This window comes from Delphinapterus leucas, chromosome 11 (genome assembly GCF_059928025.1).
Source record: "Delphinapterus leucas isolate spDelLeu-1000000601 "Yukka" chromosome 11, BTC_Dleu_Yukka2, whole genome shotgun sequence".
NCBI lineage: Eukaryota > Metazoa > Chordata > Mammalia > Artiodactyla > Monodontidae > Delphinapterus > Delphinapterus leucas.
Window position 1 is genome coordinate 95,184,035 of NC_143139.1, and position 23,490 is coordinate 95,207,524.

The 23,490-nt window shown below is 54.1% G+C and overlaps 1 protein-coding gene and 1 long non-coding RNA gene across 3 annotated transcripts; one reads left to right on the top strand and one right to left on the bottom strand.

The window, feature by feature from the left end:
* Nucleotides 1-564: 564 nt before the first annotated feature.
* On the top strand, nucleotides 565-13,341 carry LOC149748080 (uncharacterized). Its single transcript, XR_016395062.1, has 2 exons — nucleotides 565-10,245; nucleotides 10,992-13,341. It is a non-coding gene; the product is annotated as an uncharacterized LOC149748080 (long non-coding RNA).
* On the bottom strand, nucleotides 11,648-22,312 carry TOB2 (transducer of ERBB2, 2). Of its 2 annotated transcripts, none has more exons than XM_022596834.3 (2): nucleotides 21,818-22,312; nucleotides 11,648-15,605 (listed from the first exon to the last, which is right to left on the bottom strand). In XM_022596834.3, exon 2 carries the CDS (start codon nucleotides 15,507-15,509, stop codon nucleotides 14,478-14,480), a length of 1,032 nt encoding a protein of 343 aa, XP_022452542.1. In that variant the 5' UTR covers nucleotides 15,510-15,605; nucleotides 21,818-22,312; the 3' UTR covers nucleotides 11,648-14,477. The 2 variants fall into 2 exon arrangements, with proteins under 2 accessions (XP_022452542.1, XP_089777497.1); XM_089921371.1 differs by lacking the exon at nucleotides 21,818-22,312 and adding an exon at nucleotides 17,311-21,463.
* Nucleotides 22,313-23,490: the final 1,178 nt, after the last annotated feature.

The window sequence follows — 23,490 nt, forward strand, 5'->3', positions numbered from 1 at the left end:
GCACTTGAACAATGTTCCTGCTGCCTGGAATGCCCCCTCCTGTATCCTATCTTCCCCGGGGAATTCCTATTCATCCTTCACAATTCCGCTCTGAGCCTTCATTGCTCCATCGAATCACAGTTATGATTGTGATTGTAACTGCTGTATGTTTGCTGCCGGCCTCTCTTCCTGGACTGGCGGGGCAGCAACAGTATGGTACTCCGCTCTCCAAGCCCAGGGTCTAGCTAGCGCTTGGATGAAGGGATTAAACTGAGCCTTGTAAGGCGGGGCCAAGGCCCACTTTGCAGAACGGTGGGGGTCTGTCCCTTAGTTGGCGTTAAAGGGCTTTACTGGTGGGGGTGGGGTGTTGCTCAGCGTCCACAATTCATTCTCCAGCCAAGTCTCCCAGGCTACCCTCCCCAGAGGCCGTCAATGGCTCTGCCCTAACCTCTCCCCTGCGGGGTCTTTCCATCCTGCTCCATCAAATCAAAGCAGGGGCAGTCCCAATCTGCCACCCTCCTACAGTTTGCTTTCTCCCTCTCCCAAAAGCAACCACAGCACAGACCGCTCTCAAATCTTAGAAAGGCTCATAATTCTACTAGGGAGCCTGTTGCAAATGCAGAGTCCCAGGCATCATCCACGGGAGGCCCACTCAGAGGGACCTGGTGCGGAACCCTGGAATCAGCATTGTTAATCAGCCTCCCAGTGGCCCCGATGATCCTACTTTAGGAGCTTCCTGGGATGCAACACGGAGACCCAAGATAATGCCCTGACGAGGGGCAGGGAGGGAGAGCCACTGCCGTCAAGGTGGGACTCGGGGCTGGGGACGACCTCCGGTGGCAGTTGCCGGGCCTTAGGCACAGGGCTGTCTCAGTCTACCGGCCAACGGTGGGCCCAGCGGCGAGCGGCACTTGTCGCACCAGGTGTGCCTGCAGGCCTCAGCGCCGGGCCTGCTGCTGCCTCCCTTCTGTGCTGGGGAGACAGACGCGGATATAAATAACAGCGAGGCCGGGCCGGATGAAGTAAGTGCGAGCAGGGAGGCAGGAACGGCCGCCAGGGAGCGGAGGAGGCAGAAGCGCTCCAGCGGGAACGGGGCGGCGCGCGGCTGACGCGGGCCGGGAGCTCCCTCGGGTCCCGGGTGACCTTCGGGCGGGGGGTGGGGGGGCGGCCTCCAGGCCTCAAGGCGGGTCCGCGGCGCTGCTGAGCTCCCAAGCAGGCCCGAGCCGGGGATGTGACAAGGCCTGGCTAGGGGCTCGGGAGGAGGCTGCGGGGCGCCGAGGTCGGGCACTGGGGAGCCAGCGAGTGGCTCTGAGCAGGAGACTCCCCGCGGTGAGCGGCCTCGGCCACTCGGCACGCCCAGCCCGGGACTCGGCCCAGCCCGGGACTCGGCGAGTTCGCCGCGCCCGCTCTGGGCCTCGGTCTCTCCAGCTGTAGGCCCGCCGGGTTCCCCAGCACTCGCGGGCAGGAGCGGGGAAGGGAGCGCGGAGGGGGCTGCCCTAGTGTGGAGAAGACGGAACAGCCTGGCTCTTCCCGGGAGACGGCACCCCCAGCGCCTCCCTTTCCCTTACCCGGCGCCGGCGCTGACGCCCGCCCAGCCCCACCTCGCCCCGCCCCTCCCCGCCCCGCGCCCGTTACGTAACCCCTCCCTCCCTTCCCCCTCCCCCTCCCCCTCGTGCTCCGCTGTGGTGTGGGGCTGGGAAAGGAGAGGCCAGGGCCGCCTCCCTCGGCGGTGCCTTGCTTGGCCCGGCATCCTCCCCTTCTGCTTAGTGCCCGAGGGGAAACTGAGGCAGCTGTCCAGCAGGGCACAGTGAGTGGGGGTGCACGCGGGGATGGGGGTAACCGCCCTCGCTAGGGTCCTTGGGCCCCCAGGGGAGCCCAGACTGCGGTGAGAGCCCCAGCTCCGGCTGGGGCCACGACTTCCTCCTCTGAACAAAAGTTCCCTTCCTGGCCCTGACGTTGGGGGCTCTGGAGGTCCCCTGCTGAGGAGTCTTCCGCAGTTGCTTTTCCCATCCCACTGTGTGTGGGCCACCAGTATCTTGAATTCTAAAGTCAGGCAGTGAAGCCCAGTGGTGACTGGTACCTCCGCCTACCCTCTGGGTGACCTTGGGTAAACTGCCTCTCTGAATCTCACTGTCCCCACCTATAAAATGGTGCTGCTCACAGGCCCTCCTTCTAAGGTCTTAGGGAAGAACCCCACATTTCAGCACCTGCTGAGTACTTAGCAAGGTAACTGTGAACTGTCCTTATCCTCCACTCACCCCTCCCAGGGCCTGACAAAGTGCAGGACCTGGGCCTGGCCCTGGGCTGGTAGGCGGTGCCCCACTGGGCCAGTCAACTCCCAGTGCACCTTGGCTTTTGCCCGGGGAGCACGTGGTCCAGGTCTGCCCTGTGGCCCGGCCGGCAGCTGCAGCTGAGGCTGTTGCTGAAGGGCCCGCTGGTGCAGCACAGCAGGCCCTGCCCGGCTGTCCTCGCACAAGACCCCTGGGAGCACCTGGGGATCCCCTGCAGTGCCACCCATGGTCTCTCTCTGAGGTAGCCAACCCAACACGTTTTGAGCACCTTCTAAGAACAGGCTTTGGGATGAAGGAGGTATCTGCCCAGATCTCTGTGCTGCTCAGACACAATGGGAGCCTCAGTCTCTTCATCTGCAAAATGGGGACAATCACACCTCCCTTCCTCCCCTCTTGCTTGGCCTCTGCCAGGATGAGATGAAATGCCTCTAACCCTGCTCACCTTTATCGGGCCTGGAGTGTGAGTCCAGGGCTACATGTTAATTTTACCTTCAAACAGCAACTTGAGGTGAGAATTGGTGTCCTTTTACAGTTGGGGAAACCAAGAAGTGGAGTAACTCCTCCAGGTAGGGTGATCAAAAGTCTTGGTTTGCCCAGGGACAAACACACTTTCAATGGGAAAACTGGGAGTCACCAGGCCACACAGCTCGCTAGTGACAGTGTCTGAGTCCGAAGTGGCAGTCCGACTCCAGAGGCCATGTACAGCAACACTGGACTGTATTTCCCTCCATCAGTATTTTCTGAATGTACGAATGCATGTCTTCCTGCACCTGCCTCCAACCCTTGCTGACTACCGTGGCTCGTATATCAGGATCTAGGAGAGTCCTATGGGAAGCAACTGAGGTCTCTGGGTTCTGCTGCTGAGTTCCTAGCACCCCCTCGGCCCCTCCCTGGTTCAGCTCTGCCACAAGGAACCCCCCAGGGTCCACCCATCAGGCCCTAACCCTTTTGCCCACAGGGGAGGCTGGGTTCCTACTGGGGGAGCCACTGCCCCCTGATATCAGCTGTGTCACTTTGGAGCTCAGTTCCCTCACCTATAAAATGAGGGTGATAAAGCTGCTTTCCAGTTGCTGCTGGAGATTCAAGACAATGTAGGTAAAGCTCCTGGCACCCCGGAGGCCCTCAATATATGAACATTGTTATTGCTGCTATAATGTGGTAATTATAGCAAACTATTCCATCAAGGGCTTCCTCTGTGAGGGTAACTATCCTAAATGCTTTCCAAGCATTGAAGCCCGAAGAAGTAGACACCATTTTTCAGGTGGAGTTCTGTGTCTCAGGGAGGCTGTGACCTGCCTAAGGCCACAACAGTGAGCAGCTGGACTGCCATTTGCAGGGTTCTGTACTCTTGGAGAACTCAGCTCAAGTTACGGCAGCTGCTGGTGATATGGGGCAACTAGGGCACAGGGTAGGGAGGGATTGCTGAGGTCCCCACAGGGCGCCAGGCCCCCTGCCTGCCTCCCGGACAAGCTGGTCCTCTGCTTGCCCAAGGTGGCAGGACAGGTTGTAAGAACCAGCCCTTTGCTCAGGCCAGGCTGCTCCCCCCGGCCGCCCCCCCGCCATTCGGCCGGCTCCCCGAACCCTCTGCCAGTCACTGTTCCCTGTCTGCCAGCCAAGCTCTGGAGCAGTCCAGGACATTGTGTCCAGAGAGAGGGCCAAGTGGGCCCCTCGCCCATGGCCGATGACCTCCTGCCCCGCCCCTCTGGGCCTCAGGCCAACCTGGCCTGTCCCTGGGCCTGGCACACCTCAGCCCCTCCTGCCTCTCTGCATGCCCTGCTGAAGAGGGGTGCCCGCTGTTCCAAACCTTCCTCTCCCAGAAGGCAGCCCTGAGTCCTGAGGGACAGGCTCCCTGGGGTGCCTTTCAGAGGAAGGCAGCTGGGCTCTTGAGAAGCCTATTTTCCTGCTCCTGGCATTTTTGCTCTCCCTGTCCCCAAATCCAGCCAGAGCAGGTGAGAGGCCCCCCTGGGCAGAGAACCGACTGCGGGGCCCCGTGCCGACGCCGAGACGTGAGAGGACACAGCCTTATCTCCCCTGCCCCTGCCCTCCATGGCTAAGGAAGCTGAGCTGCAGAGCAGTTTGTGCAAAGCCCCACAGCGGCTGAGAGTTAAGACTTCACCATGGGAAACAGGAAGGGGGCCGCCCCAGGGAGTGAGGGGCACAGAGACGGGAGGAGCTGCACCTGCTCGGAGGCACCCTCCTCACCACTCCCTCTGCCCCGTTCTCACCATGTGGCGCCCTTTTGTTTCCCTGAGGGTATTTTTCTCATTTGTTTATGGGTTTACTATTTATCTTGCCCACTAGAACGTGAATTTGGTGAGGGCAGGGACTTTGTCTTGTCCAACAGCTTCATCGAGGAATAATTGATAAACTATAAGCTGCACGTACTTAAAGATTATAATTTGATAAGTTTTGACATATACCGTGAAACAATCAAGATAATGAATATATCCATCACCCCCCCAAATTCCCTTGTTCCCCACTTTAATCCTTCCCTCCAGTCCCTTCCATTCCTCCTCTCCTGTCCCCAAATAACCACTAATCTGTTTTCTCTTGCTACATGATTAGTTTACATTTTCTAGAATTTTCTATAAATGGATTGAAACAGTATGTGTGGGTTTTTTTGTTTTTTTGTTTTTGCTAGGGCTTTCACTCAGCATTAATATTTTGAGCTTCATTCATGTATCAGTAGTTCATTTCTTTTTTTTTTTTGGTCTTTATTTTATTTTTATTTTTTATTTTTTTGTCCATGCCACGTGGCATGCGGGATCTTAATGCCCTCACCAGGGATCCAACCCCAGGCCCCCTGCAGTGGAAGCACAGAGTCTTAACCACTGGACCGCCAGGGAAGTCCCAGTAGTTCATTTCTTTTTATTGCTAAGCAGTATTCCATAGTGTGGGTGTACTAGAGTTTGTTCAGCCATTCTCCCCATGAACGACATTGGGTTGTTTACAGTTTAGGGCTAACACATAAAGCTGCTATGAACATTTGTGTACGAGTCTTTGTATGGACAGTTATTTCCTTTTCTTACGGGTGAATAGGAATGGGATGGCTGGATCATATTGTAGGTAGATGTTTAACTTTTTAAAAAATTAAATATCTATTTTTAAATTTTATTTATTTTTGGCTGCATCGGGTCTTAGTTGTGGCACGCAGGATCTTCGTTGAGGCATGTGGGATCTTTCGCTGTGGCGCTCGGGCTTCTCTCTAGTTGTGGCGTGCGGCTTTTCTCTTCTGTAGTTGTGGCATGCAGGCTCCAGGGCGTGTGGGCTCTGTAGTTTTGCGGCACGTGGGCTTTAGTTGAGGTGCGATCTCAGTAGTTGTGGCACTCGGGCTTAGTTGCCCTGTGGCGTGTGGGATCTTAGTTCCCTGACCAGGGATTGAACCTGTGTCCCGTGCATTGTAAGGCAGTTCTTTACCACTGCGCCACCAGGGAAGCCCCAGAAGTTTAACTTTTAAAGAAGCTTCTAAATTATTTGCAAAGTGGTTGTACCATTTTACATTCCCACCAGCAGTGTATAAAAGTTACTAATTCCTCCACATCTTCGGTAACACATGGTATGGCCTTTCTTTTTAATTTTAGCTATTTTTAAAATCATTTATTGGGCTTCCCTGGTGGCGCAGTGGTTGAGAGTCCGCCTGCCGATGCGGGGGACACGGGTTCGTGCCCCGGTCCGGGAGGATCCCACGTGCCGCGGAGCGGCTGGGCCCGTGGGCCATGGCCGCTGAGCCTGTGCGTCTGGATCCTGTGCTCCGCAACGGGAGAGGCCACAGCAGTGAGAGGCCCACGTACCGCAAAAAAAAAAAAAAAGTCATTATTTTTTCAAATGTTCAATTTGATTTAACTTTAAAAAAAAATCTGTTTATTTATCTATTTGGCTGCGGCAGGTCTTAGTTGCGGCATATGAACTCTTAGTTGCGGCATGCAGGCAGGATGTAGTTCCCTGACCAGGAATTGAAACCAGGCCCCCTGCATTGGGAGCGCGGAGTCTTACCCACTGGACCACCAGGGAAGTCCCTTAATTTTAGCTATTTTAATAGTTGTGTTCATTGTGGCTTTAGTTTGCATTTTCCTAATGACTAATGATGTTGAACATCTTTTCGTGTGCTTACTTGCCATCGATATATCTTCTTTTGATATAGTCAAATCTTTTCCCAATTTTGTGCTGGGTTGTTTGTTCTTTCTTTTTGTCTGTGTTGGGTCTTCGTTGCTGCACGCGGGTTTTCTCTAGTTGCGGTGAGCGGGGGCTACTCTTCGTTGCGGTGCGCGGGCTTCTCATTGTGGTGGCTTCTCTTGTTGCAGAGCACGGGCTCTAGGCGCATGGGCTTCAGTAGTTGTGGCACGTGGGCTCAGTAGTTGTGGCTCGCGGGCTCTAGAGTACAGGCTCAGTAGATGTGGTGCACGGGCTTAGTTGCTCTGCGGCATGTGGGATCTTCCCGGGCCAGGGCTCGAACCTATGTCCCTTGCATTGGCAGGCAGATTCTTAACCACTGCGCCACCAGGGACAGGCTGTTTGTTTTCTTATAATTGAGGATTTTTAAAAATTGAGATATAAGTGACTTTTTTTTAAAGATATATTTATTTATTTTATTTATTTTTGGCTGCATGGGGCTTAGTTGCAGCATGCGGGATCTCTTTTGAGGCGTGTGGGATCTTTCGTTGTGGTGCATGGGCTTCTCTCTAGTTGTGGTGTTTGAGTTTTCTCTTCTCTAGTTGTGGCATGCAGGCCCCAGGGCGCGTGAGCTCTGTCGTTGTGGTGCACAGGTTCCAGAGCATGTGGACTCTGTAGTTTGCCGCACACAGGCTCTCCAGTTGAGGCACGAGAGCTCAGTAGTTGTAGCACGTGGGCTTAGTTGCCCCAGGACATGTGGGATCTTAGTTCCCTGACCAGGGATTGAACCTACATTGTAAGGTAGATTCTTTACCACTGGACCGCAAGGGAAGTCCTGAGATATAACTGACTTTCAAAATTATATTAGTTTCAGGTGTACAGTGTAGTGATTTGATATTTGTTTATCCTGTAAAATGGTATAATTGAGTTTTGAAAGTTCTTCATAGATTCTCTATAAAAGCTCTTTTACAAAGACTGTATTTTGCCTACATTTTCTCCCAGTCTATAGCTTGTCTTTTTATTCTCTTAACAGTATCTAAGGGAATTTTGATGAAGTCCAATTTATCAGTCTTTTCTTTTATGGATCATTCTTTTGGACTCGTATCTAAGAAATCTTTGCATAACTAAAGATCACAAATATTTTCTCTTGTTTTTTTTTTCCTTCTGTTTTTTGGCTGTGCAGCATGCAGGACTTTAGTTCCCAGACCAAGGATCGAACCTGCACCCCTGAAGTGGGAGCGCTGCACCTTAACCACGGGAACACCAGGGAAGTCCCTCTTTTGTTTTCTGTTAAACATTTTATAGTTTTAGTTTTACATTTCTGCCCCCTGGATATCTCTGTGGCTCTGTGAAGGGGGTCATCTGCACTTGCTGTGCCCATGGCTTTACCCCCTCGCTCCTCCGCTCAGGAGTCTTGTTTCTTTTCCCATCTCCCTGCCCACCGCCTGGAGCCCCTCAATGTAGAGTCCAGGTGCCATCGTACCAGCCCAGCCTGAAGTACTTGGCATGTGTGCTGGGCCATAGCTCCTCCCCCATGAGCTTCTATCAACCCTCTGAAGAGCCTTCCGGGGCTGGATAGGAGCCTCCTGCGGCTCGCTGACCTTCCTTCTGCCGTGTATCTGATCAAGGTGTTGAAGCCATAATGACCTGGGTCTGTCTTCTACTCCACTTTTCTACCACTAGAAGTCCTACAGCAGGCCCGTGCCCAGGGCCCAGGTCAGGACCTCGCACAGAGGAGGGGCTCTGGGGAGGTTTGCTGATTGAATGTGTGAGAGAACTCTATCTCTGCTCCTAGCCACAGATGCAGCAACCTGGGCATGAGAGACTTAACTCTCACATTGGAGGTTAGATCCCAGCTCGCCACCTGGGCTGTGGGGCCCATGATGCGGCCTTGAGGACTTCTTCGACCTCATCTTTGCCTGTCTCTTGTTTACTGCTGGCCTTTTCATTCCCTGAGCACACCGTACTCTTTTCTACCTCGCCCTTGGGAGTGGCTGACCTCTCTTCTGCTCTCTCTGCCAATTCTCTTGTAATTCAGATCGTGGGTTGAAAGCCCCCTCCTTGGGAAGGTTCGCCTTCCCCCAACTGCCCAATCTCAAGGAGCCACTTGGTCACTAGCTGCCATCATCAGTTTTGATTGTCTTAGTGGAACATCCTCACCATCTGACAAATTCTTCACTTATTTGTTTGTGGTTCCTAGAACATCACTTCAGGAAGATGCCTGGAACAGTGCCCAGCACTTATGGGGCCTCCATGTTGAATGGTAAACATTGAATGTTGAGTGATTTACTGGAGTCAGTTAGGGCAGAGCCAGCCTCAGGACCCAGATGTCCAGGTGGCTGGACCAGGCCTCTTCTCCTGCTTGGCCTCACCAACCCTGCCACAGGTCAGCAGTATTCTGATCAGGTCCTCATGCCTGCGGGGGTCTCGGCTGGTAGACCTATGGTCCCACCCAGCGATCAGCCCATCACTCTTTTCTCCCCTCCCTGGGGAAGGTGCCACAGCACAGGGTCCTCCAGGGCCCTCACCAAGGCTCAGGAGCCAGTGGGGCAGGAAGAGGTGCTGACCCAGGGACCAGCCCAAATGGCCTAGCTGCACAGGCGCCTAGCCTCACTGCCTCTCGTACAAATGGGACAGAGGTCAAGAGGGGAGAGAGATATTTGAGGTTACACAGAGTCGGCAGCTGTGAGAACCCACTTCTCTCCCTGGCAGTGAAATTCCCCAAATTAAAACCCAGAAAATCAGCAGGTTCCTGTCACCCAGGGGCTTGGACACTTCCTGGCTGGTCCCAGCCTGTCCTTAGGCCCTGCCCACTCAGGACTTGGCTGACGTGGCCAGACCCAGGGAAAGGAGGAGGGAGGGCAAGAGTGTGCCCCTCCACCCCATGACTCACTTGGGGGAGGTGGCAGTGAGGGGACCAGACAGTGGCATCCCCTTGGCCCAAGGGCGGGTGCTGACTCAGGCAAGCAGTGATGAATGGAGCAGGGTTCTCCTGCCACCATGACTCACCCCTACCCACCCATCTGTTCTCCAGGAGAAACTATTTTGAGGGTGATTAGTATACGTCCCAGGATGCTACCTTGCTGGGGGACAAGCAGCTTCCCACTCTTGCAGAGGGCAGACTGGGGGCCAGCCTAGTGTCTGCTTTGAGAATGGAGTTTCCTTTTCCACCCCAGCCTGGTCCCGCTGTTGGCAGGGTTGGGTTTCGACCTGTTTGCTGATTCAAGGAAGCATCCTGGACTGGGCTGGCTGCTGGTGTTTGAGGATGAATGATTATGGCCCTGCTGATGAAATGGTACTTGTCATTTATTCTGGGCCAGCTACGGTGCTCAGCATTTTCCACTCACTGTTTCATTTAATCTTCACAAGTAGGTGTAATTATTATACCCATTTTAGAGGTGAGAGAACTGAGACGCCTGAGTAGGTGGAGTGGTTGCTTGAGGTCACCCAGCTCAGGAGCGGCAGGGCTGGGATTGGAATCCTTGTTTTCTCAGGGAGCAGAGTCTAGACTCTTCCCTGATGGGCGCCCTCCTGACATGTTCCCTGGGGAGGGGACTTGGTCTTGCTTTTCTCCTTCCTGGCTCTTCTTTGCCTCCTGATCCCTGGGCTCCCAGGCCCCCTGTGTACACCTCTCCTGTAACTACTGTCCCACCTGTGCTCCCCAGGCAGGCAGTGGGTGCTCATGGAGTGTTTGTGAATAAGTGAGCCTTTTTTTGCAAGGAACTCTGAGTCTACCAGAATGTTCTTTCTCCCCTTACCCCCAGGTCTCCCGCTGCACCCCTTCAGAGCCAGCAGTTGGTGAATAAATGGAGGCAAGAACGTATGAATGAATCATTTCTGTGCCTGAGCCATGGAGAATTTGGAGGTTTGTTCAAACCCGGACTCTCTGTTCTTTCAGCTGGAGGGGCTGGCCAGGAAGGCGATCTCGGCACCTGAGTTGGGCCTCCCCCAGGCCTGTCAGCTCCCTGGCACGTGCACAGGGAGTGGGTATGGGTGAGTGGGAGTGGGTATGGGCCCTACTCTAGTAGAACCTGTGCTAGGTGTTTTATTTATATTAACATAAATAGGAATGAGTATGTGAGGGGACCTGGGGCCCACAGGCAATGGGCAACCTGTGCACAGGGACACTGAGACAGGCTGGGCTTCTCCCTGCCAGGGCAGAGGAAAGGGAGAGCTCTGCCAGGGCCTGGGCATCCTGGACTGGGGCCTCTCTCTCCTCGACAGGCTCTGTTGAAGGAAGCGGCCCATGGAGGGGCCAGACATCAAGGGCTCCTGGGACCTTGTGCAGATGTGGGATGTCTGGCCTGAGAGCTTCTAGGCCCAGTTCACACACTTGGGTGGGGAGGGATCGATGTTGGCCTGTTTGGGGGGTGAGGGGCCTGAGGAAACGCCGGTCCTTTTGATGCCCCAGAAGAGCTGCTTGCCCCCTGCCCCAGCCTGGATGGAGGTGGCATCCCCCAGGCCTGTCACCTTTCCCACACCCAGTGGCAGCCCTCCCCCCACACCCCAGTGGCACTCTTCCATAGCAGTTTCCACAGTTTTATACATGAAAAGGTCACACATGGGGCAAAATCTCAGCTTCCCCACTTACTAGTTTTATGAATTTTGCAGGTAATCTAACTTGGAGCCCATTTCTCAGTTGTACCATGGAGATAATACCTGTTATCACCAGGTTGTTGAGTGTAAAATAAGATTCAACAAATACCTAGCTGACGTTTTCAACCCTTGGGCCTTGCGAGGCTGATGTGCATCACTGCTGGGGAGCGGCACCAGGTACCAAGGAAGAGGGAGGAGACGCTGATTTCCTCCCTAGCCCCGGGCTCAGGCAGGCCACGTCAACCCTGAAACAGCTCCAGAATTGCCCAGCCAAGAGAAGGGTCGAGAATCTAAGCACCAGGTTTTTGGATGGAACCTGACCTAGGTAGGCTATTCTCATCCTTGCCCACTCCTAAGGGTCTAGTGGTCTCTGATGGCCAAATACCAGAAGAGGTGTGTCCTGTTCTCACCACCTGTCAGCAGAGGGAGCGGGGCAGTTCCCAACCTCATGGAACCTGCTTCCGTGTGGAAAAGGCCCTGTGGGAATGGGCACCCCGAAGTGTCCTGGGCCGAGGGGAGAGGTGGTAAAAGGGGCCTGTGACACTGTGCCCACCCAGGGGTCAGGTGAGGATGACCAATCGTTTCGTGAAGTTCACAGGGGCTGGGTCACTCCAACTCTCCCTATCCCAAAAGGGGCCCCAGAAACAAAACAAGCAGGGAGAAGCAGAAGGTTATTATATATCATGCTTTTAATACAAACTTAAAAAAATCTGGAACAATATAAACTGTACAGATTTGATCAATCTTTTTGTTTTGTTTTTAAACTAAATCTCTAAACACACCAATGTTCCATTCCAAAATATTGCACAACATTCTGAATACAAAACACTTGATTGTATTCCTCCTTCACTAAAGAAAACAAATTCATTACCCTGCTCCCGCGAGCTCCTCTCCATGTTGCCTCAGTGCCCCCCTTCCCATCCCCAGGGGTCAAACTAGAGAATCTACAGCTCACTGCACTGAGAAAAAGACATCATTCTGGACAAAAAGTTTACTTCCTTTACAAGACGATCCACCTTTTGACTTGTTCCTGGGAAAGGGGGGTAGACAGAGAGAGGATGGGGAAAGGGGAGAAATAGGTTTTATTCTCCTCTTTTTTTATTTTAAAGTTTGTTTTTCCTGAAAAAATATCTTTCTCTCCTCTTAAGAAAAAATCTTGAAAAGAAAAAAATTACCTTTACGTTAGAAATATACATATATTATATATACCTCTTACATTTTACAAATGTAGCAAATTATTCAATACAAACGGACACCAAAAAATGTAAAAAATAAAAAAAAAAGTTTTCCTATGAAACCAGGTAAATTAGTGCAGATTTTTGTTTTGTTTTCTTAAAAAAAAAATAAAGTTGAAGCAAAAATGCCTAGATTTGAGACAGACTGAAGTGGGCCCAAGAGCCCAGCACAGGAGTTATGCTCCTGATCACACATTTTTCTTCGTATTTCAAAAGACACTAAGGGGTTGGTCTCCCCCTCCCTGTATGTGGTGAGGAACAAGCCGCCCAGGGTGTGGTGGGTGCCTGTGTGCATGAGTGGGGGAAGAGGAAGCTGGAAGGGGGCATAAGGCAGCATCCAACCTTTCCCAGAGAGCAGCCTGGGCCTGTCACCTGTGCGGGAGCTGAGGGCTCGGGGGAGGGCGGCCCAGACGGGGCTGGCCCCTGAGAAGTCTAGGGGGGACAGACGGTGCCGGGCCAAGGAGCCAGGGCACTGCCCCGCGCGGGGAGGTAGAGCTGGTGCCCACTGCAGGGAGAGGAGGCTGGCAGTGTCCGTCTGGGCCGGATCCACTGCCACAGCAGTTGCCAACTTGGGGTCACTGGGGAGGATAGGGTGGGGTGCCAAAGGCTTTGGTGATGGGGGCCCTGATGCTACGTGCCCACTTGCAAAAGCGTCATGGCGTGGAAGCTAGCCCACTAGGGTTGGGTCAAGGTAAATTCTCTCCAGCAGAGGTGGGGAGGGCTCTTCAAGAATCTAGACACAGCACCTGCCGTGGCCAAGCGCCTGTCCAGCCCAGCCTGCTCGAGATCAGCATTAGGCCCAGTGGGCCTGGGTTGGACAGTGAGGGGATGGCAAGAGGTACCAAGAGGTTCTCAAGCAGGCAAGGGAAGAAATGTATTAAAGCAACATCTACAGCCAAAAGACCAAAGTCTCAATTCAAGGCTTTGGACTGCCCACTACAGGCACTGACCCAAAACTCCCACCCCCCCCCCCCCAGGGCGCTCAGGTAAGCATTTCCCACCCTGGGCTAAGGTCACACAATAGGAGGGTCCGAGTCCAGGGACTTCTCTTAGGTATCAGAGGCTGGGCATTCCCTCAGCCCCTCACTGCTAACCTTTTTTTTTTTTTTTTTGGTCAAAAACAAACAAAAGTGCAGATCCCTCCGCAGTCTGGAAACCAGTTCCTTCTGCAGTGCTTTCCTCTGGAAGCGTCAGGCTCAGCCAGTCTGGCGCCACCACGTGAAGCACCCCACAAAAGGACTGACAACCCACCCCCAATGCATTCCCCACCCTCACACATAAATAAACACTTGCTGCGACCCAGAATCACACCCAGAGGGGAAGTTTCACATGGCTCGGAATCCTTTAAAACAGGAGAGCAAATCACGCACGCATGCATGCACATGCACACCTACACTCACCCCACCTCCCTACCCAAGAACTCAGGCCCAGGAAAGAAGGGGCTACATGAGAGAGGCCACATGTGCCAATGGCTGGGTCTCCAGGGCCTCGGTGATGGTCTGGGCCAGGTGGGAATGGTGGCATGGGGCCACAGGACAGAGAGGAAAGGGACACCAGAGTGCTAACCTCCCTGGAGTCACAGACTTCAGCTCTAGGGGGAGGGTGTCAAGTGGCCAGCTGGCAGCTCCCTAGGGCCCAGGCCTGAGAGGAAGCAGGGGCTGGAGTCAGACCTATCTGGGTGGCAGGGCCCGAGCAGGCCTGCTGAGGTTGGATGGCTGAGTGAGAGGACAGCTGGGTGATGAAGACAGTGACACGGGGCAGTCTCTCCCTGTTCTGAGGAGGGCCAGGCCCCAGCCACTGTCTTCCTTCCCTGTGAGCTGGGACACACCAACCCTAAACCAGGCATGCGAAGGAAGGAGGGAGGGAGGGAGGGAGGGAGGGAGGGCGGGAGGGAGGGAGGGAGGGAGGGAGGGAGCAGGGAGCAGCAATTCACATCTGGACCATTCTTAGCACAGGAAGCCACTAATTAAAGATGTTATATAGAAAACTACATGTAAAAAAGAAAAAAAGAAAAAAATATAAAACCCAAACCAACCGAATAAATCGGAGGCAGGCAGGAGAGCAGCAGGGGGCTGAGCTAAACACCGTTCAGTGCTTCAGGGACCCCTCCCACTCCATGCCCGGGCTGGGTCATGTTTCTAGAAGTTAGAGTGAGAAGACTGGAAATCTTTTTGTGTATTTTTCTTTTCCTCCTTTTTTTGGCCTTTCCTTTCCTTTCTCTTTTCTGTGGTCTTGGGTGCTCCTGGCCCCGTGGGCAGGTGGGCAGTCAGTTGGCCAGCACGACGGGCTGAAATGGCTGGCTGGGATACTGCATGGTGTTCAGGTTGTAGCTGAGGCCTTCCACAAAGGGCGCCTTCTCCAAGAAGAGGCTGTTAGCGCCACCTCCAAACACCTGGGCCATGTCGAAGCTGCTGCTGTTGCAGGTGCCAGCCCCACCGCCCCCAAAGGGGGCCGGGGTGCCACTGCCCTGGCCATCGGCCCCATCACAGAAGAGGCTGGGAGAGCCACCGCCGTTGTACACGAATTCCTTGGCATTGGGTGAGAGCTGGGACTGAGGGGCTGGGTTGGTGGCAATGAAGTTCAGTGAATGCAGAGACAGAGAGAGGCTCTTCTGCTTCAGCAGGCTGTTGGTGGGAGAGCGGGCCATGCGGGGCTGCTGCTGGGGGATCTGCTGGCCACTTGCCCCGCCCCCCGCCCCCCCACCCGCTGCCCCGCCCCCCTTCTTCATCTTGGTGGAGCCAAACTTGGTGGCTGCGAAGGAGGCGGTGGTAAAAGTGATGGGCTGAGCGGAGCGGGGCATGAAGGTGGGGCTGGGCGACTGGCCAAAGGACGGTGACGGGGAGTTGGACAGGGAGCTGTCCTGGCTGCCGATGGGCACAAACACCTGGGCATCGGGATTGAAGCTGCTCTTGATCTCCTTGTCCAGCTCTGGGGCAACACAGCCCTCGCTGTCATCCAGGTAGAGCACTTTCACAGCCCCCTTCTCACCAATCTGGTAGGACACCTCGAAAGGGTCAATCCAGACACTCAGCTCCTCGGGCACGTTGGCCCGCACATCCTCCACCGCCAGCCCACTCCGCTTGGCAGCCAGCTCCACCACGGGGTCCACTATCTCCCCAATGTGGACACAGCGGAAGCCAGAGCCCTTCAGTGGTTTGTCAGGGTACCAGTGGCCTTCATATTTCTTTTTCAAGAGTCGCTCTAGCTCCTCACCAAACAGGTCTGCCCGGCGCCGGGGCAGCTTGTTGTACAGGTAGGAGATGATGAAGTTCAGGGCCACTTTGATCTCCAGCTGCATCGTCCTTTCCTAGGCAGAGAATCAGCACAGGCACGTGCACAAGCCAAGGACAGTGGTAGGAAATGTAAGGTGGGCAGCCTTGGGCTCCAGACAACGCTGAAAAATGAGAAAGAAAGGCTTCATGAGTAGATATGCAGAAAGCCAGTGGGCATCAGACAGAAAAGCACCAACTTTGGATCACATAGCCTCAGGGTCCCATTTCTGCTCCACTAGTGACAAGTTTATATGTGTGACTGTGGGCAAGTCACTTTTTTCTGAGCCTTAGTTTCATCAGTAACATGATATTTTAGTTGGCACTTGATAAATATTTTTAAGTACTTCTAAAGAAATAGGGGTACTGTGGTTTCCAATATTTTGAGAATTCAGGTCACTTTATGAGTGACACCAAAAAAATCGAGCTCCTAAATCAGATGGAGAAGGGAAGGCTCTTGCTAACTTGTCTCTGCAATATCTCGGTGAAGTCCCACTCCCAAACTGTCACAGGCCAAGACAGGAGTTTAAAATCTTTAGTTTCAACCCCTTAAATGGAAAGGGATACAGGTCACTGAACAGGAAGCAGCACTGCCAACTTTTCACGGGAGGCCAGGACTCCAGTCGCATCCAATTTGTTATCCTGAGTTCCCTGGGTGTGCGTGTGCTCTGGCTCACTCTGGGTTTGCAGAGCTGATTCTTTTGCAGAACAGTGTAACCAAGGCGAGCATTTCCATCCAGACAGCCTCCAAGAATGGAGACTGGGGCATGATCCCCAGGAAAAAGTCAAGACCTATCACAATCAGAGGCATGGACCAACAAGGAAACTACTGACTAGGGGCTGCCCTAGGGAAGCAGAGGAAAGGAGAGGGAAGAGGGCCCTGTAGGCCAACAAAGCCTTAAGAGCAGTACTGGTGTGGCCTGAGGGAAATCTCTATAGTTTCTGGCTAGAGTGTAGGTGATGAGGTGGGCAGAGAGAAGAAATTTTCCATCACCCTACAGCCTCCAGCTGGGGACCCATCATCACTCAGTCTCCCAGGGACTGTCTGACCACCTGTCCTTGGCACCAGACCAGATTCATCACGTGTCTGGAGATCCCTGGAGAGGAGGCAGCCCAACATAAACACTCAGCTTGTTATTTTGGGATTCTCTCACAGCCAGATCCACAGAGGTCAAAAAGGTTTATTCCTGAGGTCTGGGCCAGCCTCATTTCTCAGGAAGATGATCTGTGAGGTCCTGAGAGCCAGTGATCCTAATTGCCTCACCTTCTCCAAAAGGGCAGATCCAGGTTCATGCCATGGGAGAGCTGAACTGCAAAGGGCCATCTTTGAGGGCCGACAGAGCCAGAACATGTTCCTAACCAGACCTCTGGGTGAGAATGTGCTGCTGAGCTCAGCACAGAGACAAGACTGATCCGCTATCCGTCAAGGGCATCTTTTGTCCCTGGAGCTGGATTTTGATTAAAATCCCTTCTGGGTCCAGCACACAGTATCCAGGTGCTAATTCTAGGCTTGAGGATCTTCAGCTTTCGGAACACCTGACCCAACTGGCTACGGCCTGGGACCATGGCTCCCCAGGGCGTTTTAAGGACGGAACCCTCAGGCAAAGCTCTCCGAGGTGAGTTTCAGAGAAAACGCACTGGGTTAATGTGGAGTATCTGATGACACTGGCCATGTCTAGCCCCTCCCTCACTTCAGGTCTGAGTAGACAAAGGGTCACGTGGGGCATCAAAAGAAGTGCCACGAGCATGGCCTGTCCTGAGCCCTGCACAGGGAGGCTCAGGATTCAGGTGACTCTTTTCTCCCCATCTATCCCAGCCTCCAATACAGACAATCTCCATGTGTCTTCAGATGTCTATTCCTGGTCGCCAAAGATCAATTCCAGGGTCCTTCTAGGTTTAAAGAGAAGAAGAATGATAAAGATAAGGAGCTTTCTGTTTATGAGGATTGGATTCATCACCAGATGCAAAGATAGCTACCAGGACCATGGGCCTCCCCTCAAGAACAAAGGCCTGTAAGGGCCACAGTGGCCCACTAGAAGTGTCCAACACACATGAGACTAAAAAGTTGTAAAGAAAGTTGGCACTGGTTCCCAAGAATGGACCTGGAGTTAAAGACAGTGTCTTCAAAGTATTTTTGAAAAGTAAAACTTGAACATGACATATGACCCTTCTCCCAAGGAACCACATGGCCTCTTGGCATGCCACATAGTCCAAAGGGCTCCTGCACCCTGCTATGCCTTCTCAGACTCTGCTGCGTAACTGCCTTCTAAATCACCTCCCCTGAACAGTTCAGCCTCAAAATGGGAGCATTTTAAATGCAGGCCAAAGTCATTGGGAAATAAGCCTCCTACTCCAAAATACAATAGAATCACTGTCATCAGCCCTGCCCAGCTAACCATTTTCTGCAGCATTAGCAACTAAAGCTGCACGCCAGGGGCTTCCCTGGTGGCGCAGTGGTTGAGAATCCGCCTGCCAATGCACGGGATATGGGTTCGAGTCCTGGTCCGGGAAGATCCCACATGCTGCAGAGCAACTAAGCCCGTGCGCCACAACTATCGAGCCTGCGGCTCTAGAGCCCACGAGCCTCAAATACTGAGCCCACGTGCCACAACTACTGAAGCCCGTGAGCCTAGAGCCCGTGCTCCACAACGAGAGAAGCCACTGCAATGAGAAGCCCGGGCACTGCAACCAAGAGTAGCCCCCGCTCGCCGCAACTAGAGAAAGCCTGCGCACAGCAACGAAGACCCAACGCAGCCAAAATTAAATAAGAAATAAATAAATTTATTAAAAAAAAAAGCGGCACACCAATTTATATCTCAGTGATGCTGCTGCACAAATCAGAAGTAGATAATGCTTCTTCAACTCGAGAACAGGCCAGGCCAGATGGCTGTGGGGTGGAACCTTACAAAAACGACGGACAACCAGAATGAGATTTTCTGCTGTAGCTAGCAGCTCAAGCTCTAATTTTGACTTCAAGAAGCTTACGGAACAGAGGATTAAAGCACTGGTGCTGTCTTTAACTAAAGATAGGAGTGACCACTCACATCAGTTTGTTCTTTTTTTTAAGGCTATTGGACAAATTCTAGAGCTTATATATTAAATATTCATACAATGTGGTAAAATTAGCTTTAAAATAACCACTCTTCAATAAAAGGAACAAGTAGATTCAAGTTAAGCCGCAGGAGAGGACTCAAAGACTTTCTCAAAGACTTTTCAGGCACAAAAGGCCAGAAATGTGGCAAAAAGAAAAAAAAAGGCTAAGTGCTTAACAACAGCAAAATCTACCTTTTGTCAACATATTAAAAAGTTGCAAATATGAGAGTAAAATTCTGTCCCCTTTTATTTAGAATCTTATCCTCCTTCACTTGCTTTAATTCCAGCAACAAAGTTCATCCTGGATTCAGATCCCTGTGTTGAGTTTTAAAAGAGTAAGTGCTCAAGAGAATGTCAAAAAAGGGGGAAGAGGGCTTCCGTGATGGCGCAGTGGTCGAGAGTCCGCCTGCCGATGCAGGGGACGCGGGTTAGTGCCCAGGTCCGGGAAGATCCCACATACTGCGGAGCGGCATGGGCCCGTGAGCCATAGCCGCTGAGCCTGCGCGTCCGGAGCCTGTGCTCCGCAAGGGGAGAGGCCACCAACAGTGAGAGGCCCGCGTACGGGGGAGGGGAGAAAGAAGCTGAAAGGAGGCTGCAAGTCAACGATATGGTAAATGGAGACGCCAGAGAACTTCTGACAAAAACTCGAAGGACAGTTTTTAGGAAGAAAAAGTTGTTTTAAAGGGGGAAAGGAGGGATAGTGAGGGAACCCACTGGGCCCCCAAACCCTGAGCACCTGTAAAATATTCAGGCACCTCAAGCCTTAACATCCAAATCATAGGACAATCAAGCACTACCAGATTCAAATGAGTGTGGAAAGAGGACTCAGGGTCCTCAATTTTGACAAGGCCAGTAGGTGTCACAGACCGGGTGCTGGGCAGTGGGAGCCCGGCTCTGGCGGGACAGGGGGTGGCCCCACCACACTGGTCTCGGAGGCAGACGGGTGGGTGTGGTTGAAAGGCTACCAGGACTTGTGCCAACTGACTGCACCTCCCCCCCCAAGTGTCCCACACCATCTCCCCAAAACATGGACTGTGCAAGCCCAAGTCTGACTACGAGACTCCTTCCGACTAAGAGGGCCCTTTTGGGAATTCCCTGGCAGTCCAGTGGTTAGGACTCCATGCTCTGACTGCTGACGTCCTGGGTTCCACCCCAGTCGGGAACTAAGACCCTACAAAACCCCGCTGGCGGCCAAAAAAAGAAAAAAAAAAAAGGGGCCCTTTCAAGGCCTCTCCAGGTTCCTCTGAAGCCAGGAAGACTTGACTGAACCCCAACATACACGGGGAGGCCCGGGGCAAAGGTGCACTCTGCGCTCTGGGAATTGTAGTCTTCAGAAACCTCACGCTCAGGTTGGAGCAAACGACCTACTTTCTCTGCACACTACACTTCCCTGCGTACTTTGCGAAGACTCAGCCGGGGAACTACGCATGCCCAGTAAGGGGAGCTGGAGGAGGGTGGGAGAACCGAGGAAAAGTTTCCGATGCACATGCGCGTTGTGGCAGACTGGCGCCCCCCCTCCCCCGCCCACCGCCTAATACATTTTATATAAATTCTACCCATAAGGCCTACTCCCCGTATTGTGTCGCCCACCATATCCATGTCTCGGTTTCCCGAAAAACTGAACTTTTCTTTCTTCCTCTCTCTTCACTGCCTCGCAAGACAGTTGAATTAACAGCTTCTAATGAGTTTTTTCTGGGTGAAGGCGGTAGGCCGGGATAGATAGGAGTCACATCCCTCCCCCTCCCCAAACCTCTGCCACTTAATCTGTATTCCTTGGGCTGGGTGGTTTCCCTCTGGAGTTGCTGTAGGGACGGCGGATTCAAAGAGAAAGAGCCTTTTCACTTAACGCCCAGCGAGCTCCGCTGTAGCACCTCACAACCAGGAATGGAACGGCAGGAATAAACCCAGTTCTCCCGTCCTCTCGGCCAAAGAAATTCCCAGTTTTAAGCTGCGGGGAGGCGCCGGGCGGACAATCAGAAGGCCCGACGCCAGCAGGGCCCAAGCCTCACCCCTCTTCTAATCCAAGCCCGAGTAACCAGACCCGGCTAGGTAATGGGAAAGAGTTCCCGGGCAGGGAAGAAAAAACTGTACATCTGACAACATTTTCTAATACTTAAAAATTGTTTGTGAGTCTCCTTCCACTGCAAGGCCTGCTCTATTGACCAGACTTACCAGATCCTCGGCAAAGCTCCCCTGCAGGGTGTTAAACCTCCCTAATCCTTCCTCCCACACAAGCTTCTCTCCCCCTCCGCTTAAGAGGGGGATGGGGGCAGGCACCCAAGAAAGCAATAGGGATGTTTTTCTGCGGTTAAATCAAAGATGAGGGACCCACTCCCAGGGTAGGGTGGGCAGGAAGAAAAAAAGAAAGGTTAGATACTGAGCAGACACCAGGGACCCCCCTCGGCTAGCCCACGAGTTGACGCCTACTGTGTGGGGTTCTGGTTCCTCTAGGGGGTGGGAAAGGGCTGCCAGCTGCCCCTCCTCTCTCTGTTCCCTCCTCCTCCCCCTCCCTTTCTGGTCAAGGGCACAGTCCATCCTCTGGACAGGAGCTTAGGAGTAAGGCTCTTCCTCCCAGGCACCTCACCAGGGTCAACCTGAATCCACTCACTGATACTGCTGTAAGGGTACTTTTTTCCGCCCAGTTTTCCCTTAAAACACTAACGTGGATAAAGAGCTAAAGCCAAATGGTAAATTCTGGCTCGGCGGCCAGAGGACAGTCACCACTGACCGGTCCAAAAGGGGGGTGTCCACCCTCCATCCCTCAGGCTCCACAGGGCCAAAAATAAGCCCTATTAATTATTACCACCCTCCTTCCCCGCACACGGGAAAAGCAGAAAAACAAGGCCTGGATCCCCTTCCTTCTTCTGATTTTATTTAATGGTGGTGGGAGTTATGTTTTCGCGGGGAACAAGAAAAATCTAGCGACTCTCTAGGATATGAAGAACGGAGGGAAAAGGGAGGAAATGCACCGCACCCAGGAGGTGGCCACACTTGGAACAGGGAAAGAAAGGGGCTCTGGGATACCCCAGGATGAGAGCAAACGTGAGGGAAAGAAGAGCACGGGGAAAAGGTGGGGTCCAGTGAGGAGGCGGAAGGGGAACGGAAAATGTTAGCCAGGTGTAAGGGGGGGGCGACAGCAACGTGGAGAGTCCAAAGCGGAGAGCGGGAGTGGGGCGGGGGTAGGGGAAGGCGTCGGGCCTGTTGGGTCTCGGGGGGGCCCCCCGCCCGCACGCCCCCCACTCACTCGGGTCTCCGCGGCGGCGGGGCGGTGTGCCGGCCGCGGGGCGGCTTCTTCCTCCAGGGTGGTCCTGGGCGCGGGGCGGAGGTTGCTCTCCCTTCCCGGGAGCCGATGTGTCCTTTTCTTCGTTGAGGATGGGGGAGCGAGTGAGGGCGGTATGGGCTATGATTTCAATAATAATTCTTTCAGCTTTTTGGAGGTCGGGCTCAGCGGCGGGGGACAGAGGGCGGGCGGGCCGGCCAGCGGCGACGGCGCGAGGATGGAGGACCGGAGGGTTGCTCGTGTCGCGGGGCGGAAGACGGTCCCGGCTGTGGCCGGCGGACGGTCTTGCCCTTCTGGCCCCGCGTCGCCCAAGCCACTCGGTTCTCCCCGCCGACGACCCGCTCCTTCCCGCGCCCCTGCCCGAAGTGAGCAAAGTCAATGAAAAGTTTCACCCTTAGCAACCCTGCGCACGGATCCGGCTTCCCCACCCCTGCGTGATGCGTCCCTCCGCCCTGCAGGGGCGGGGCCGAGTGCCGGGCCGGGACTACTTCCTAGCCGGCTGACTGGAACTCTGTAAAGGTTTCAGACCTATATCAACGCGGCTTAGCCCGAATAATCCGAGTTCCTGGTGCTTCGTCGGGGGACGCGTAACGTCGAGGGAAGGGCGAGGGGGAAACCTGGGCCCGGGCAGAGCGGGAGGAAGAGGGGGCGAGGAGAGGCCGAACGGCCAGGAAAAGGAGCTGAGCGACACATTAACCTTCCGCTTGCCGCTTCTGGCGCCCGTTAACCTCGCGGCGCGGACAGGGCCAGCGCCGGTTCCGCTCAGGCGCGCGAGCTGTCCCCTGCCCGCTCCGGGCGGGGCTCAGCTTCTCTGCGGACGCACCCGTAGTTTCTCCCAGGTCGGCGACCCTAAGGGGCACCAGAGCCACATGTCTTCTAGTAACAGCCCCCGCCGTTGGGGGTGGCGCCTGCCCGTGCCAGAGGCGCCGCGCTTTCGCACCCGACGGTCCCTCGGGCGGCTGACCCAGGTTCGCCGAACCCGGCACCCTCGCGCGCTCGGCACCCCCGGCCCGGGCTATGGCCACGTGGGCCACTCGGCTACTTTGTGACTGTGCGGGGCGCGGAGTTGGGGATAGGGAGGCCTGTGCCCAGTGAGGTCATAAGCGGACTGGACTGCCAGGTGGTAAAGCCCGGGGCCGCTGGGAGCTTGCGCCTGAAGTCTTCCCATCCCTTCTTCAATCGCCCATTCCCCAACTCTCCCCACCCCCGGTCTTTATTTTCATTCCAGACGGTTCCAGCCCAACAGCCGCCAAACCCACGTGGGATGGCGAGATGCGAAAGTTTCCAGCTACGAACGGTTTGCAGTTTTTTTTTTTTTTCCTTGATCACTTTTGTTGGCAGGGGCAGAGAGCAACGGTAGCGTGCGGGTTTAAGTGCGCTTTCTTTCCTGTAGAGAAACGCTGGACTGGAGGGCAAACTCCAAGGGGACAGAAAAGGGGAGGGAACCTGAGCGCGAGAGCTCCCATCCCCCACACTCTGAGCGCTTCAGCCCCTGAGGCACCTCAAGGGACTACTTGCTTGTGCGTCAGCGAGTTCCAGAGCGTCACACACACGCCTCCTCCGCCTAGCCCCACTCCGCCCCTCCCCTTCTTTTTCCTCCTTTACCTCGTTCCCCTCCCCTCCCCTCCCCTCCCCTC